The sequence below is a fragment of the Cajanus cajan genome, chromosome 3 (assembly GCF_000230855.2).
Source record: "Cajanus cajan strain Asha chromosome 3, NIPB_CcT2T_4, whole genome shotgun sequence".
NCBI classification, from domain to species: Eukaryota; Viridiplantae; Streptophyta; class Magnoliopsida; order Fabales; family Fabaceae; genus Cajanus; species Cajanus cajan.
In genome coordinates, this window is record NC_138519.1 from 6,692,626 (window position 1) to 6,708,602 (window position 15,977).

At 28.9% G+C, this 15,977-nt stretch overlaps 1 protein-coding gene across 1 annotated transcript; it reads right to left on the reverse strand.

The window, feature by feature from the left end:
* Window positions 1-140: 140 nt before the first annotated feature.
* LOC109800306 (methionine aminopeptidase 1A) lies at window positions 141-7,225 on the reverse strand. Its single transcript, XM_020361121.3, has 16 exons — window positions 7,038-7,225; window positions 5,998-6,048; window positions 5,262-5,432; window positions 4,941-5,016; window positions 4,738-4,785; window positions 4,599-4,643; window positions 4,172-4,271; window positions 3,345-3,396; window positions 3,219-3,260; window positions 2,540-2,601; window positions 2,348-2,446; window positions 1,798-1,871; window positions 1,617-1,686; window positions 1,196-1,261; window positions 1,029-1,117; window positions 141-400 (listed from the first exon to the last, which is right to left on the reverse strand). Exons 1-16 carry the CDS (start codon window positions 7,100-7,102, stop codon window positions 323-325), a joined length of 1,188 nt encoding a protein of 395 aa, XP_020216710.2. The 5' UTR covers window positions 7,103-7,225; the 3' UTR covers window positions 141-322.
* Window positions 7,226-15,977: the final 8,752 nt, after the last annotated feature.

The window sequence follows — 15,977 nt, forward strand, 5'->3', positions numbered from 1 at the left end:
TTATAAAAATATGTCTATTTTTGAACATATTAATTGTTAATTTTTATTTTATATACTTAATTTATTAATGAATCATCCATTACTTTCTCATGAAAGTATAGATGTATTTATTTGACCACTAACAACATAAGTCACACTCATTAATTAAAAAAGTACTCATTAATCAGAAAGATTATTAGAAATAAATGAAAGTATTATTTTAATCTTAATTATAAGAACATATATTTATTTTTAAATATATTAATATGTTCTCAACTATAAACGGTAACTTCTTTTTTTTGGTGATAGGTATGTTATTAAACTTCAACATGTGTCCCCATGATTACGAATTTAGCCAAGGGAAAACATTGGGTGATGTCTGCAACCTCCCTGTTAAAACTTCAACACCAGTCTCTGTCACCTAATAATGAAAAACATGAATCATATTAAATAGGTACAAATAAGCTAAAAGTAGTTATGCAACCCTAAATGTATACTTAAGAGCCCAAATATAAGTAACATTCAAATTAATAAAAATCACTGACCAAAACAATTTAATTATAAAGAAGCCACCATAGCCTTAGAGCACTATGTAATGAAAGCATACGATTATTTGCATACGATTATTTGCATACGATTAGAGCACTATGTAGTGAGGGGCTTGGATAATTTGCATAAGATTATATGTTTAGAAGTTAAAACCTCAACTGTACTATAACAAAATAAACAGTCTACCAACACATTGTGTGCTCTTCAGTATGAACAGTTTGCAAAGGCTTCGTAAACGAAATATTATAGAAGTTACATATGTATCACATTAAAATCAGTACCATTATATAGAGGTGAGGAAGTAAATGACTAAATGTTACCATATCTTTCTTGAAAATTTCATCCAAAATTTAAAATTATGATAATTTTCTCTAATTTATTATCACTTTCAGCATCAAAAGACCGTGTTCTACTTGACAGAATACAGTGCAGAAAATAACCTGATTATAAGACTTCTATATACTGTAATAGCATCCATGAGAAACCAGAAATGGACTTACCAAAAGAGTGTGCTCAAATTGAGCACTTCGTTTACCATCTGCTGTAACATCAGTCCATCCATCAGGCCACATTCGATCACGCCAGACACCTATTAAAAAATTAATATTAGAGCTGCCTCATGAATCCATCCTCAAAGTTATGTTTTTAAGCGATTTTATAAGTATACCTGCATTGATCATTGGTTCAATTGTAAAGGTCTGCCCAGCCTTCATCACACCAACTGCTTTGTTTCCTGCCAGTGGTTAAGGTTTATACATTGCACATATTCCCTTTCTAGCAATCAAAGTTCTTTGCTAACATGAATCAAGGGGGGTGGGGAAAAGAAGCTAGAGAGGTGCACACTAATGTTTCTGAGAAGTAGTAAGTTTAATTTTGGGAGAAAAAGAAAGGTCTAATCTAATTTAACAAAAAATGGCATTAGAATGAGGAATCTGCTTTTTGTTAACAAGTAACGGTATGTATAACTTGATTGTCAATAGAAAATGAATGGCTAACATATTAAATCATTTCTAGTTTTGCAAGTCATTTCTAGTCCAAATATGTTTTCCAAAATATCCTACAGTGCTTTTAAGCCAAGGAAAGGATACTCGCATAATGAGGGATGTTTGGTGCACAATGGAAGAGCTCACCAATTCCATGACCACAATATGATCTTGCCTGAGGACAAGGGAAAAAATGAGTACGGAAGAACAAATGATAACCCATCCACTAGCGTAAACAAATAAGAGTAAATAGCTTAAAAAAGAAAGAGACAAAGCAATTCATTACCACTGAGAAGCCAGACATTGATGCATGGCGACTAATAACTTCACCAATCTCACGGAATCGTACCCCAGGTTTAACTGAATTTGATTGAAAAGAAAGAATCAGGATCCCACAGTTCAATTTCTTATATTGTGTACGTTTTAAATGTAAGTAAAACAAAGCAATCACAATATAATTCAAAAGCCAAACTCATACATTTATGGTAATCTGTAATCATCAGTTATTAATTAATAGTTCAATGCATATTTAGTAGCTAATATAATATGATTCAATATCAGTTATTTAATATGTACTTCTGTCCTTAATTTATATTTTTAATGGTTAAAAAATTTAAAACCATATAATTTTGGGGTTTACGAGTTAGGACCAAATTAACAATTTTAAGACCAAATTTGTAGTTTGATTTATGAATCGATAACAAACCTTTAAGGTACACATCAAACAAAAGATACATATAAGATCCAAGACTACTATAATGTTTTTAAAATTTAATTATATTTGAAACTTAGACAAGAGACGAAGACTTCAGAATTGAAATCAAATTGAGATATACCAATGGATATTGCCTTCTCCAGGCACTCATATGTGCATTTTACTAGTTTGCGAGACTCTTCATCAACATTTCCCACAAAGTATGTTTCATTGAGATCGGCTGCATGACAACTCGCATAATTAACCAAGGGTTGAACTTTATGAACTTCAAGTGAAACTGTGTAACATATATTATATATATGCACCAACTTACCATGAACACCTTTATAGTACACAGAGATATCAACATTTACAATGTCACCATCCTCAAGCTTCCTTCACAAAGACTATATTATTCAGAGAAGTTCTCAAGTAGATATAATTGTATAATGCCTCGGTGGCACTTGCACTAATAAAGTGTCAAGTAGCAAAGAAGGGTGAGTTGGGAAAGTTAGTTTCCATTAAGGAGGTGTTTGGTAGAAGAAAACTTTTTCCATGCGAAGAAATCATGATTCTTGGAAATCATAAATCCCTAAAAATCATGATTCCTGGAAATGATTAAATTATATTTAGTTTGAAATAAATGTTTTTAGGAATATTTATAATATTACATGGGAATCAAAGATTTTTACTACATTAAATAAGTAAAATAAGGTAATGTGATATTTTTATCACAATAAAACTTTCCTTTTAACTCAAAAATGTTAGATTCCAACCTGTCCCATGGGAACAATTCTGGGAGAAACATGTGTAAAAATCATTCTCATATATGAATGTCATTTTTAAAAAATAAACCTAACATGAAAGCAACATTCTCAACTTCAAATTCTTAAGTAAATAAAAACTTCCCTTGTACCAAACACTTCCTAATTGCAGCCAGAAGTAAAACTGAGTTCTGGCTACGAAGAAAAACAATAGTAACAATAAATTAGAAAAGGCAGATAACAGTTTACCTTGCATCAGGAATTCCATGGCAGATTATTTCATTAACTGACCTGTTAGAAAGAGCACATTTCATTCTTAACATATACCAAGACAATCTGAGAAAAATGTGACATGTACAGAGGAAAAGTACCTACGTGCAGCAAGATTTAGGGAAGAAATTGTAATTAAGAGGTGATGGATATCCTCCTGCAAAGGTAAAAATTTAGAAAAGATAATATTCATCGCCAATGACTATTTCTAATTGCCAAATGATAATGACATCAAGAAACTCAAGGAACCATTTGAAACGGAATTATATAAAGTTGGGACTAGGGAAGCCTTCTGTTCAGTGTACTGCTCATGGCTTTCTAGAGAGACTTTTCATTTCTAGAATGCAGAGAGATTGAGTAGTCTTGCTTATATCATTAAATAACAGAAGATAAATACTCCACTTAACAACTACTGTAATGCAAAATTTTCTATGAGAAACAAAAAGGCCCAGGATACAACAAGGAGCATGTATACAATCTGACTCAGACATGGAAATGTGACAAATTTTAAAAATTATAAGACCTGATAGCTACAAGATAACATAAAATTAGCAAAAAAAATTAATATAAAACATATTAAAAATCAATGTTTTACAAGTGAACGTAAGTGTAGGATGTAGACATAATTAAATCTTATAACTACTGTGTGATTGGTTTAGCTTATTTTAGACAAATAGTATATTGGTTTTTCAGTTTCTTTAGAGCTTTTGAAAAAGAAAGGAATACGAAGTATCTGAGCTAGGAGGAATATTCAGATTTGTCTGTGAAGTGTTTGAAAATGGATTTTTGTTGAACATGGGTACGCCATGGGGAAGGCAACTAATTTGAAGTATCTGAGCTTCATTAATTGCTAAACACATTAAAACTCAACAAGTAAAGAAGCTAGAAAAGTTGATAAGTGTTGTGAAACAGAAGCTCATTAAAACTGGCACCTGAAGCAATAGTTGCCTCATGAACAACTCTGTCAATCTCATCGGTTGTCACACCAGGCTGAATAATCTGAGCAGCTGCATCCAACACCTCCCTTGCAATCTATAAATCAATACACACATAATGAGTCTAAATAAATCTCACCAGTACCATCAAAACTTTACTCATGTTAAATAATTTTTTCTTTTCTCACCCCCTCCAGCTTATTAGTTATTACATAATAGCAAAGCAGAGATTTATTGAATGTCAAACATTAATCAACAAAGTAAAATGAATTCACATATCACCAAAGCATTCTCATACAAATTAATCAGCATGAAAATAAAGATATGAATGAGTTTCGCACTGAATGATGAATTGAGATAGCAGAGGGGTAAACAAATCTTGCTCCAAGAGAATCTACAGAGGCAAAAAGTGGCAAGGACTTACCCGACAAGTTTCCCTCATTCTCTCTATTTGATCTGGAGTTTTGACCTACAGATTAATATCAGTTAGAAAGTAGAATAAAAACAATGTCCAATTTAATCTTTACATAAATCATCTACTCATGTATTTTAAAATTACCCACCTCAACAGTATACTGCAGACTACTATTGGGCTCAATTTTGGGAATTCCCTAAAAGTTGAACACCAGAAGAGATAAAAACAATTCAGATACCATGAATCTCTCTAAGTTATCAAAAGATTACTTCCTATCATTGTATATAAGCAAATTGGGCTAAATCAGACAAAATACAAAGCATTTAAGTAGGAAGAACTTGGATAACTTACATCATCAGCCCAATCAGGTTTATCAATATGATCTGGGACAATTCGGTTGCTAGAAATGGGATATGGCCGCAGTGGTCTTCCAAGAGCCGAAATTAAATTTTGGTTTAAAAAATAATCAAGTAATTAGCAATAAACTTGAAAGAAAAGTGTTAATGTAAAGAAGGGAAACATGGAACAAGCACAAAAGGCTTCTGAAATGAAGAAAAAAAAAAAAAAAGACATGAAAATATCATTACTAATAATCAACATAATCTTTTATTAATTAAATTGTGGGATATGAAACCCTCGAAATTTAGAATATGAAGAGATTCAAAGCCCTACCCTGTCCAATCAAAGTGAGGACATTTTGGAGTTCGAGCCTGCCCTCCCTTCAAACAATATAACCAACCTTCACCAAGTGAGTCTGAATTTTGTGCTCCAGGTGAGGATAGTTTTGCCTTCAGATGCACTGATTTGTGCGAGCTCCATGAAGACTTGAAACATTCCTGAGAGCTGTCAAGAAATATCAAAATTTGCTCCAGAATGAAGAGTATAAAGACAGTGAGAAGTAAATTTCTTGTTTATTCATTAAGTATCTAGTAATTCACTGTTCTCTCATTAGCAACCATGGTCAACCTCACTTTCTTCAATAGGGTGCCACTCGGAGCAACAATGCCATCCTTTTCACCAAATTGCTAATCCCTAATAACGAAATCAATCATCTATAGATTTTAAATCAGATCAATGTGAATTTACTTATTTTATTTACAATGGCCCAAAAAGTATCACTAGTCAACACCAAATCACACGTTATGTTGCACTTAGATAATGGCGCTATTTAAAACCCTGGTGCATGTTTGGTTTAGCATTTCAGAACAACGGATCCTCGTCAAGCCAGAAGCTACTATAAGTAGCTTTTGCGCTTTTGTCTTGATTTGGCGTGAATGTAACACAATGGCAAGAAAATATAACAATGCAAAAGCTTTTAACATTAATCCAAACACACCATCAATGATGACATCAGAAAAAAAAAATCTCAAAATTCAAATAACTGACAAAGTAGAGAACATTCACAAACCAGAAGGCAGAACCTTCACGAGGAAGCTTCAACTCCATACATTTCGGACACCTGAGGCAAAAGGAGAGAGTCTTTACACACAAAGGAAAGTAAATCAAACATATGATGCATACCATACACGCACACATATGACAACATTATCCACATAACCACCCAATTGCTAGAACTCAACTAGAGCTGGCAAAATAGGCGTAGCCTAACTTATCATAAATTATAGGACTTGAGCTCTAAATTTCAAGTCCAAATTAAATATGGATCATTTTAGCTTGGCCTGATAAGACTGGTGTCATACACAGGTTTAGGTCAGGTTAGCTTGGTTGGGTCATGAACCGCCTATTTTCTTAATTAATTTTGCTAAGAAACCAAAAAAATAGTTCAATTATTAAGAAATAAAGACTAAATAAAATTATAATTTATACAAAATTTTGCCCAAATAATTAAATATTATATAAAGTGATAGATAAGATTAATATTTTTTTTACATTGATAAGATTAATATATTATATATAAGTATTTTTTTATTAAAAATAATTACAATAATGATCACATTATCAATTATAATCTTTTTTAAAATGTAATAATAGAATAAATTAATTATTTATATTTAATTTATTACATTAAAAAGTATGTCAATAAAAACCATTATCACAATAATTATCTATAGCTTAAATATTGAGACATAGGGTCAGACTTTGACCAATTTAAACACTAAATTAAATATGGACGCTTTTGCTCAGCCCGTAAGCCGCCTCTAACTTGCCATGGGTAACCCATTTTGCCACAGCTCAAAAATCAAATCTTTCACCACCCAATTGACCAAAACCGCTACCATATCAAAGCAAAAATTTGGGCTTCGCAAAAATGGAAACATCAAAATTTGAAGCTGCCAGCAGCAGCTTTTACTTGAACTATGAAAAGTGAAAACCCCATTTGATCAAAGACAAAAACTAAATCCCTAGCACATACCAAGGCATGTCAAATTCAAAGAATAATTCAAAAGAATTTACAAAGAAAAAATGAAGAGAAAGAGGAATGAGTACTGAAGATTTGCAGGTTTGCTACAGTTAGCACAAGAGACGGTGTTTTTGGATTCAGCAGCCATCATCGATTGCAAACAACTCAAAGCTAGGGTTCGTTGCAAATATGTTCGGAACGACGCGCGCAAGAGATACAACTTCGTGTTGATCAAGGAAAAGTCTCTCTTTGAACTTGGACTGGTCAAGGAAAGTATTATTTATTTATTTATTTATTTATTATTATTTTTGTTTTACTTTATTTCCATTTAAGATTTATTTAAGTTTTAACTTTTTTATTACCAAAAGTTAAATAAAAATAACATCGATTGGAGAAGGCCTTTTATGTCGGTTATTAGCCGATATAGATGAAGTTTATATAATAAATAATAATTTTTTAAATCAATTAAATATTAGTCGATGTGAAAAATATATATACAAAAATTCATTGTAATTGTTGTGTTTTCTCTTCACTTATCTTTGCTTTGTATGTATTTCTTTCCTTCATGTCATTATGTATCTTTTATCTAATAATTTGATAAGCTTTTGTACTTATTATAAAAGTCATTTAACTTAGAATTATCACGTTATTTGTGTATATATAGGAACAACTTAAATATAAAGATTTATCTTTAAAATTATAATATAATAATTTTATTAGAAGTAAACTCAAAATCCTAAACCCTAAATCTTATACTAAAAAATGTCAACTTCAAAAGACTTTAGTTGAACTACTAGATCTCTTATTTTCATAATATTTTTTCTTACATGACAACTTCCATAAGTTTCATCAATGACAACCTTTTTATTAGGATATTAGTCAAAATTTTATTAATCGTTTTAAATTATTCATCTATAATTTTTATAAAGTCCTCAACCTTTTAACATTTAAAGATTGAATCACAAATACTCTTAAAGATATGTGTTTTAATGAACTTAATTGAAAGTTGGTTAAATCTTTCCTAGCATTCATATAATGTAATGTCTTCTAAAGTACTAACATTAATAAATTCAATTAATTCATCTTTACAAAGTGCATAGTCAGTGTCAGAAACTCATAAATAGAAAAAAACTTTATCTTTTCATTCCTTATAACTGTCACTAGTTAACATAAACACTTCATTTTTGTTATAAAAAATAATCAGATTAAATTGTAATAAAATTCAAAATAGATAAATAAAAACTTTTATAATAATTCAAAAGTACACGTGAATCAATAAGTCATCAAAATTTACTTGTGAGATAAAATTTTAACACAAAATATACTTTAATTTCTTTATGAAGAAATCATTATTATCATTACCTCCTAATACCTATAGGTAACTTAAGAGACAAAATTAATTGTTTCATCCTAATACATCATGAAAATTCCTATGAATTTTTTTTACTATATTAAACACAATCAATTACAAATTATCATATTTAACAATTATATTTTTATAAGTATGATTGCATATGGATATTGTAACTATTCCATTCTTTTTTAATTGTATTACAAAAATACGAAACGCGGTGAAAAATAAATAAGTAAATAAATAATTCATCTCAAAATGATAAATATATATAGGATATAAAAGCAAGTATTCAATCAAAAGATAAGACATGAAATAGAAAAGAATAAAAATTATAACATCTTTATTATATATATAAAAAAAATTATTTGCCATATCCCACTCGAAACACACATGAAACATATATGTCAACAAATCAACAATTCAATGGCTAATGAAATAAATAACAATTAAATAACCATATGCCTTTTTAAAAGATCTTATATATATATATATATATATATATATATATATATATATATATTATCCATCCCAAATATGCAGTTTTCTTATTCGATTTCACCCAAGGAAAACACCTTCTACCTCACTTCATAAAAAGTCCACGATTTCGAACATTTACAATACTGAGATTAAAAGAAAATTAAGAAAACTGATAATATATTGAAAAATGATTTCTTCATGATTTCCAATATCAATATTATTCAAAATAAAACAACCAATTCATGTTCATTTCATAACAAAATAAGAAAAAGATATATGCAACTTTTGATATCAAATGAAGAATAAAATTCAATACATCACATATGTACATAAAACAAACTGTATATATAACAAATAAATATATAGGTCTGGTCATTGCTTTCTCAAAAAAAATTTTAGAAATACATAAAATACTTCCGATATCCCTAACACTTGACATTGATGGATGGATATTTAGTTTTTGGATGTATTTTGGCTCAAGGCTCTATACGATTTATTGAGTTCAATTTTTATCCATCAGAAAAAAATTATTTCCATTTTTAATATATGTAGATAAATCATTTTTATTATCTAGTAGCAACATCTCTTAATGATAAAAGAGTAAATGATTAGACTTTGAGATAGTCTAAGAACGTGAGTGAGAAAAAAAAAATGGGTAAGAAAAATTGGGGTCACTAATTAACTTAAATTTAAAACTTAAAAATAAGTATAATATTAACATCTACGAGTGATAAGCTTGACAATAATCAATAATTGTTAGAAAACATTCTTACACAATTTTAAAAAAGTTAAACCTTACTCAATCTTATAAAATTAACTTATAAGTTAAAAATTATTTCTTACTTATATATATTATTATGACATTAAAAAAAATGGATTGTGAGCATATACATATCTACATATGATAATTAAATTATTTTCATAATTAAAATATTTTTTTATCATAATTTAAATTATTTTCATAATTATGATAAAAAAATTATTTTCATAATTTAAAATGCATTATAAGAAAAACTTACAATGAATGTTGTGCAACAAGTTTATATAGTTCAGTTCCAAATCACATTATTGTAACTTGCCAATTAGATGTATTCAATATTCCGTTTCCTTCTTATTGGATGTGCATTTCATACACTATTCTTAAATTTAACTAAAATAATTATCTCACAACCATTTCAAACTATCTTTATTTTATGTTTACATGAGTACTTGAGTTTTTTTTTTTTTTTTTAACGTATAACTATAATCTTTCAATCTACTCTCTTTTATCTTTATTTTTAAATTGATTTTCAATATTTAAAAAATTATTAATAGTTAAAGATAATTTAATATCAATTTTTTTTTATTATAAATCTTAAATATAATTTATATTTATATTTATTTAATTATAATAAATTATTATATAAAAGTAAAAATTCATCATCTTTAACATATAAACTCAAATACTAAAATATATGAGTACTATTCCTATATAATAAAACTTCTAGATTTATTATTGAGATTGTGAGTCTAACTCAATTTTATAAAATTTATTTGTATGATGAGAATTACTCCCCACTATATATATTATTATAGATTTATTTATAGACAATATGAGATCTTTAACACATATTTTTCATACTAATGAATAGACATCTCAATCATGAAGTTTATTAGATAGGATATTTATTGGGTAGTTTGATAGTGACCTAATAACATGTAGTTTAGTATGCCCAATTACAATCACCATAATATATATAGGCTTTGATATGCTATTATATATATTATGTTAAAAAGTAAGTTATGAGTCAAACTTAATTTTACAAAACTAACTTGTTAGATGAGAATTACACTTTATTTATATAAATTTCTCACTAGTTGGTGTGAGATTTCAACACACTTGTCTCACAAAGACCTAACATATTGAGCGTAAAATTTGAAAGACTAATCATCTACAAATAGTTTTATAGTAACTCAATAATAAATGATACAATAAACGCATCAATAATCAATACTTGCTAGAATAAACTTTGATATCATCTAATAAAAAATAATTTAAAATCAACTTATATAATAAAGATTATACCTCACTTATATACTTTAGTTGTTATTTGTCATATCATCCGAGTATAATACAATAAAATCAATAATTATTAACATTATTTTAAAAAAATAATTTAAAATTTAACATTATTTTATAAAATTAACTTATATAATAAGTTATATCATCTGGTAATCGGTTATGATCACATCAGAGGTTGGCATGAGATATCCAACGCAATAATTCTCCTTTATTTGTTTTTGTTACGATAGTCCAATCACGGAACAACAACGGGACACTTTTTCTTGGTTGGTGATTGCAAAGGGATAAGAGAATGCAAAATGATGGCAATTTGACATGTTTGATTGAGGGAACATTTGGTAGATGGGATATTAATTGCATGTGAACTTTTGGTTAAACAACGTGTAGGAAAACTGAGTGAGGGAAAGGGTGACTTGGCAACTGATAAGGTTGGTAGCTATTACTCCCAAACTCAACTAAAATATTTGTTTTCATTGTTTTGGATTTGATTGGCTTCAGGAATCACCAACCAAATGGAGCAACAATTAATCGAAGCTTTTGTATATTTTCATGTGCATCTTTTACAGCTAATATCAATGAGATAAGTGGTAAATTAAGTTCGCGGAATTTGGAGAAAGAGACTTCCAAAAAGCAACCATTAAGTGATATTCTTCACTTCATCTGTCAACTGACAATTCACCAACTTATTTATATTAATTGTTGGAAGATGTAATATTTTTATTTCACGAGAAACCACATGAATTGGACAGAGATTTAAGTACACTTTTAAGCTTAATTTTGTACCATACATTTATTTATTACCCATATTTTTTTTATTCATAGAAATCAAACTAATAATTTTTAATTCATAGAAATTATTGCTGTAAATTTTTTTAATAGAAATTATAATGAGAACAAAAACATTTAAACCTAACATCTTGGTGCATTTTGCCCACTACTAGGCTTGATCCACTGAATTAATCATTCATATACACTGCTCATTTACTCCTTAGTTAATATTCCTTAATTATTGCTTCGAATATCATCATCATTTTGGTCCAAAATGAATAAGATTTAAACCATGAATTTCCGAGATCCTGTTGTAATCGTATCCTTTCAGAGATATATTCAGAAATTTTAATTAAGAAATATGAGGATGGGATATACAGACAAAAATAATAACAATAAAGCAATATGATGTTATATAAGAATTTTATTTTGTCGAATTATAATGATGATAACCAGCTCCACCGATAGGCCTAGTAGTTTATTATATAAGAATTTAATTAATATATATTATTAGAGAATTTTGTGTAATAATATCACTCAAAATTATTAAATCTATTTTGTACATGAAAATTGAGATTGTATGTAAATAATTATAAATTCCAACCCTATTATCTTCATTCTACTTTCTATTAATATAAATAAATAAGGTTTAAATTAAGGATAAGAAAAGCATATAAATTCACTCAGGTAACTTTTTTCTTTAAATATTATGGTTAAATTGTATATTTAATCTTCCTATATATATTTTTATCAATTTAAAATATTGGTCATTCTATTTTAAAATAAATATATTTATTTTTTATTTTAAAAATACGAAAATTTTATTATTAATTTAATATTTATTAATTATTAATTTTTTTATATTATTCAATGATATATTATCATTTAAATGATGAGACATATAGATATTAACATTAAAAAATAACATATAATTTTTTATTTGTATGTATTTTAACATATAATTAATATTTATTTTATTAATAAATATTATTTATATATTATTTTATTTTTTTTTATCACTAGATGTTATATTACTAAATACTATCTCACTTAACTATGAATAAATAATAAAATTTAATAATTAATAAATGTTAATTTAATGCTTAAAATTTTATATTTTTAAAATTAGAAAGACTAAATATTTTATTCAAAAATTAAAAAAAATTAAAATTATTAATTGATAAAAATAGAGAAACTAAAAGTACAATTTAACTAAATATTATTGTGTATGTTTTGTACTAAATTATGAATTAATTATCCGAAAAAGATAAAATTATTATTAATTTTTATAGTACGAATTTGAAAAGTTATGTATTAAAAACTTATATTAATTGAGAATAAATACATGTATATAAAAATGTCATCTTATAGTTTCCTAATCACTTGTAGTTTTGCTTATTTATAGAAATTCCTGGACTGATTGTTTATAGTTCACCACTTCATCATATTTGACATGTGTAGTATTGAGAAAGCATGGACAATATGTTGTAATCTAAATACGTAGAAATCTACATAGATATGGAAATTTCATTGAACTTGGGAGATACCTCCAAAATTAACCGCTAAAATGATTCTTCACTTTGTCTGCATGCATGTCTCCATAATGTTATCATGGTATGTGCTTTTAATTAGTTCATTTACTAAGGTATACATAGTTATGTAGTTTTCATTTATTGAATGAAAAACAAACTTTGCAATTGCGCGCTTTGGATAGATTTCACCGCTAAATCATTGCGGTGCAAACATTATCATCAAAGACAAAGTCCTAAACTGGATGGGACAATTTTCAGTGTATTTCAGCATAAGAGAGTGCAGAATTATCTCAGCCTTTATTGAAAATGAGATTAAGTCTCTTGTGTGGGAATGTGGGGGGTTCAAAGAGTCCTAGCCTGACGGTTACGATTTCAAAATTTTAAAGTAGTTTTAGTCCTCCTTAAAGGGTGATATTGTTCGGTTTTTGGTGGAGTTTAAAAAAGATGGCAAGCTTCCAAAAGGAATCAATTCATCATTTATTACTCTTATCCCGGTCCAAAAGATTGATGACCCACAGTTTCTAGGAGATTTTAGACCCATTTTTCTGGTTAGCTGTATGTATAAGATTTTTGTTAAAGTTTTAGCAAACAATAATAGATAAAAAGGATAATGTTTTTCTAAAAGGCAGAAACCTCTTGCACTTTGTTGTAGTTACTAATGAGGTACTTGAAGAGGAAAAAAACAGATAAAGAAGTTGCTTGTTCTTTAAAGCAGACTAAAAAAAAAAGCTTATGACTTTGTTAATTAGAATTTTTTAAAATATATGCTTCGTAGGCTAGGGTTTTGTGACAAGTGGATTGCATGAATATCAATGTGTTTGCAATCAAGCTCCATTTTCATTTTAGTCAATGGTAATCTTACACAAGAATTTAAACCACAAAAAGGTTTAAGGCAAGACGATCCATTTGTCCCTTTCCTTTTTATTATTGTAGTTAAAGGATTATTCGAACTGATGAAATTAGCAGCTTATAAGAAAATATACGAAGGTTATTTGGTGGAAAAGAAAAAATAGGAAGTTAACATGCTTTAATATGCGTGATGATACTATTTTTGTGGGTGCAACTAATCTTAGAAATGTTATTGTTATTAGAGTATATTACGATGCTTTGAGTTAGCATCGGGTCTAAAGGTGAACATTTTAAAGAGCAAGTTCGATGTACTAGGTGTGGAGCCTACTACCTTCGAGAATTATGCAATGTTATTGAACTGTAGACTACTCAAAACTCCATTTGTGTACCTAGGAATTCCAATTGGAGCCCATCCTAGAAGGGCAAAGACTTAGGAGCCAATAATAAGAAAACTTAGAAATAAATTATTAGTATGGAAGCATAACATTTTATTTATGGTCGGTAGGATCTGCTTCATCAATTCAGTTTTAACCTCCTTACCTTGTTCTTTCTATCATTTTTTAAGATGCCCAGTCTAATGGTAAAGAAAATTGTGGCTCTACAAAAAAGGTTCTTGTGAGGATGCGAAGAAAGGCAACAAAAGATTTCATGGGTGAGTTGGGAGAAGATACGTAGGCCTAGGAAATGTGGTGGGTTGGGGATCAAAGATATCCCTACTTTTAATGAGGCTCTACTATCTAAATGGAGGTGGACTTTGTCTCAACAAAAGAAAGATCTATAGTGGAGTGTATTAGACTCTAAGTATGAGGGGCAACATAATCTCAATAATCAAGACAATTGTAGATCATCTTCCATCAAGTGGAGAGATCTTAAAAAGGTCTATGGGGTGATAATCAATTGCAGTGGTTTGATAAAGCAACCATCTAGAAAGTAGGACAAGGAGACCAAATCAGATTTTGGTTAGATAGGTGGTTGGGGGATGATTGTCTTACAAAACGTCTACCTAGAACATTCTTAAACTCCGAATAACAAAATGATACAATTGATAAAATAGGCAGTTGGGTTGGCTTAAGGTGGGAATGAGACCTCAAGTGGTGTAGAATTTGGTTTGAATGGGAACTGGCCCAGTTCACAGCCTTTGAACATCTCCTCTCAATAGTTAATTTGCAACAAGGACAACAAGATAGTTGGTATTGGCACCTAGGTTCGTCAGGGACCTTATCAGTCAACTCTACTTACAAATACTTACAAACATTGAAGGTTGGTTGTTCACATATTGAAAAGTTCAGTCAGATTTGGGATATTTCTATCCCTCCTAAGGTTGCTATTTTTTTTGTGGAGAGTTCTCCATAATGCCTTACCTACTACTAATAACCTTTTGAGAAGGAATATAGCACTAAAAGACAACTCTTGTCCTTTTTGTCACGCTCAACTTGAGACAATCTCCCATATCCTTATCACTTGCAAGGTAGTATGCATGTTGTGTGGAATAAGTGTTTTGGTTGGGTTAATACAACAATAGTTCTCCTAGAAGATCCATTAATGCACCTCAACTTTATCCCATTTGTTCTTAATTCAAAAGAAAAAACACAAAGATGGAGGGTGGTATGATGTGCCATTGCTTGGAATATTTGAAACCATAGAAATGCATGTGTTCAAACAAAATCAGTTTGTTCAACAAAAAATGATGAAGGATATTACCCTCACAGCTTGAAGATGACTGAGTGTAAAACAAAACAACTTCAAATACTTTTTTACTTATGGTCAATTAATCTTGGCCTTTGCATTTAATGTTGGGTGAAAATGCTATAATGAATTTAAATAGTGGGGTATTTCTAATGCAACAAGTCTGATTGGGTGTGTAATGGGTTAAATAAATACACAACAAGAAGAATCTTTGGTGTTTTTTCTTTTGGGTCAATTAATATTACCGTTACTTGTGCTGGTACGAGTACTCACTCTAATATTGCTGGTTGTATACAAC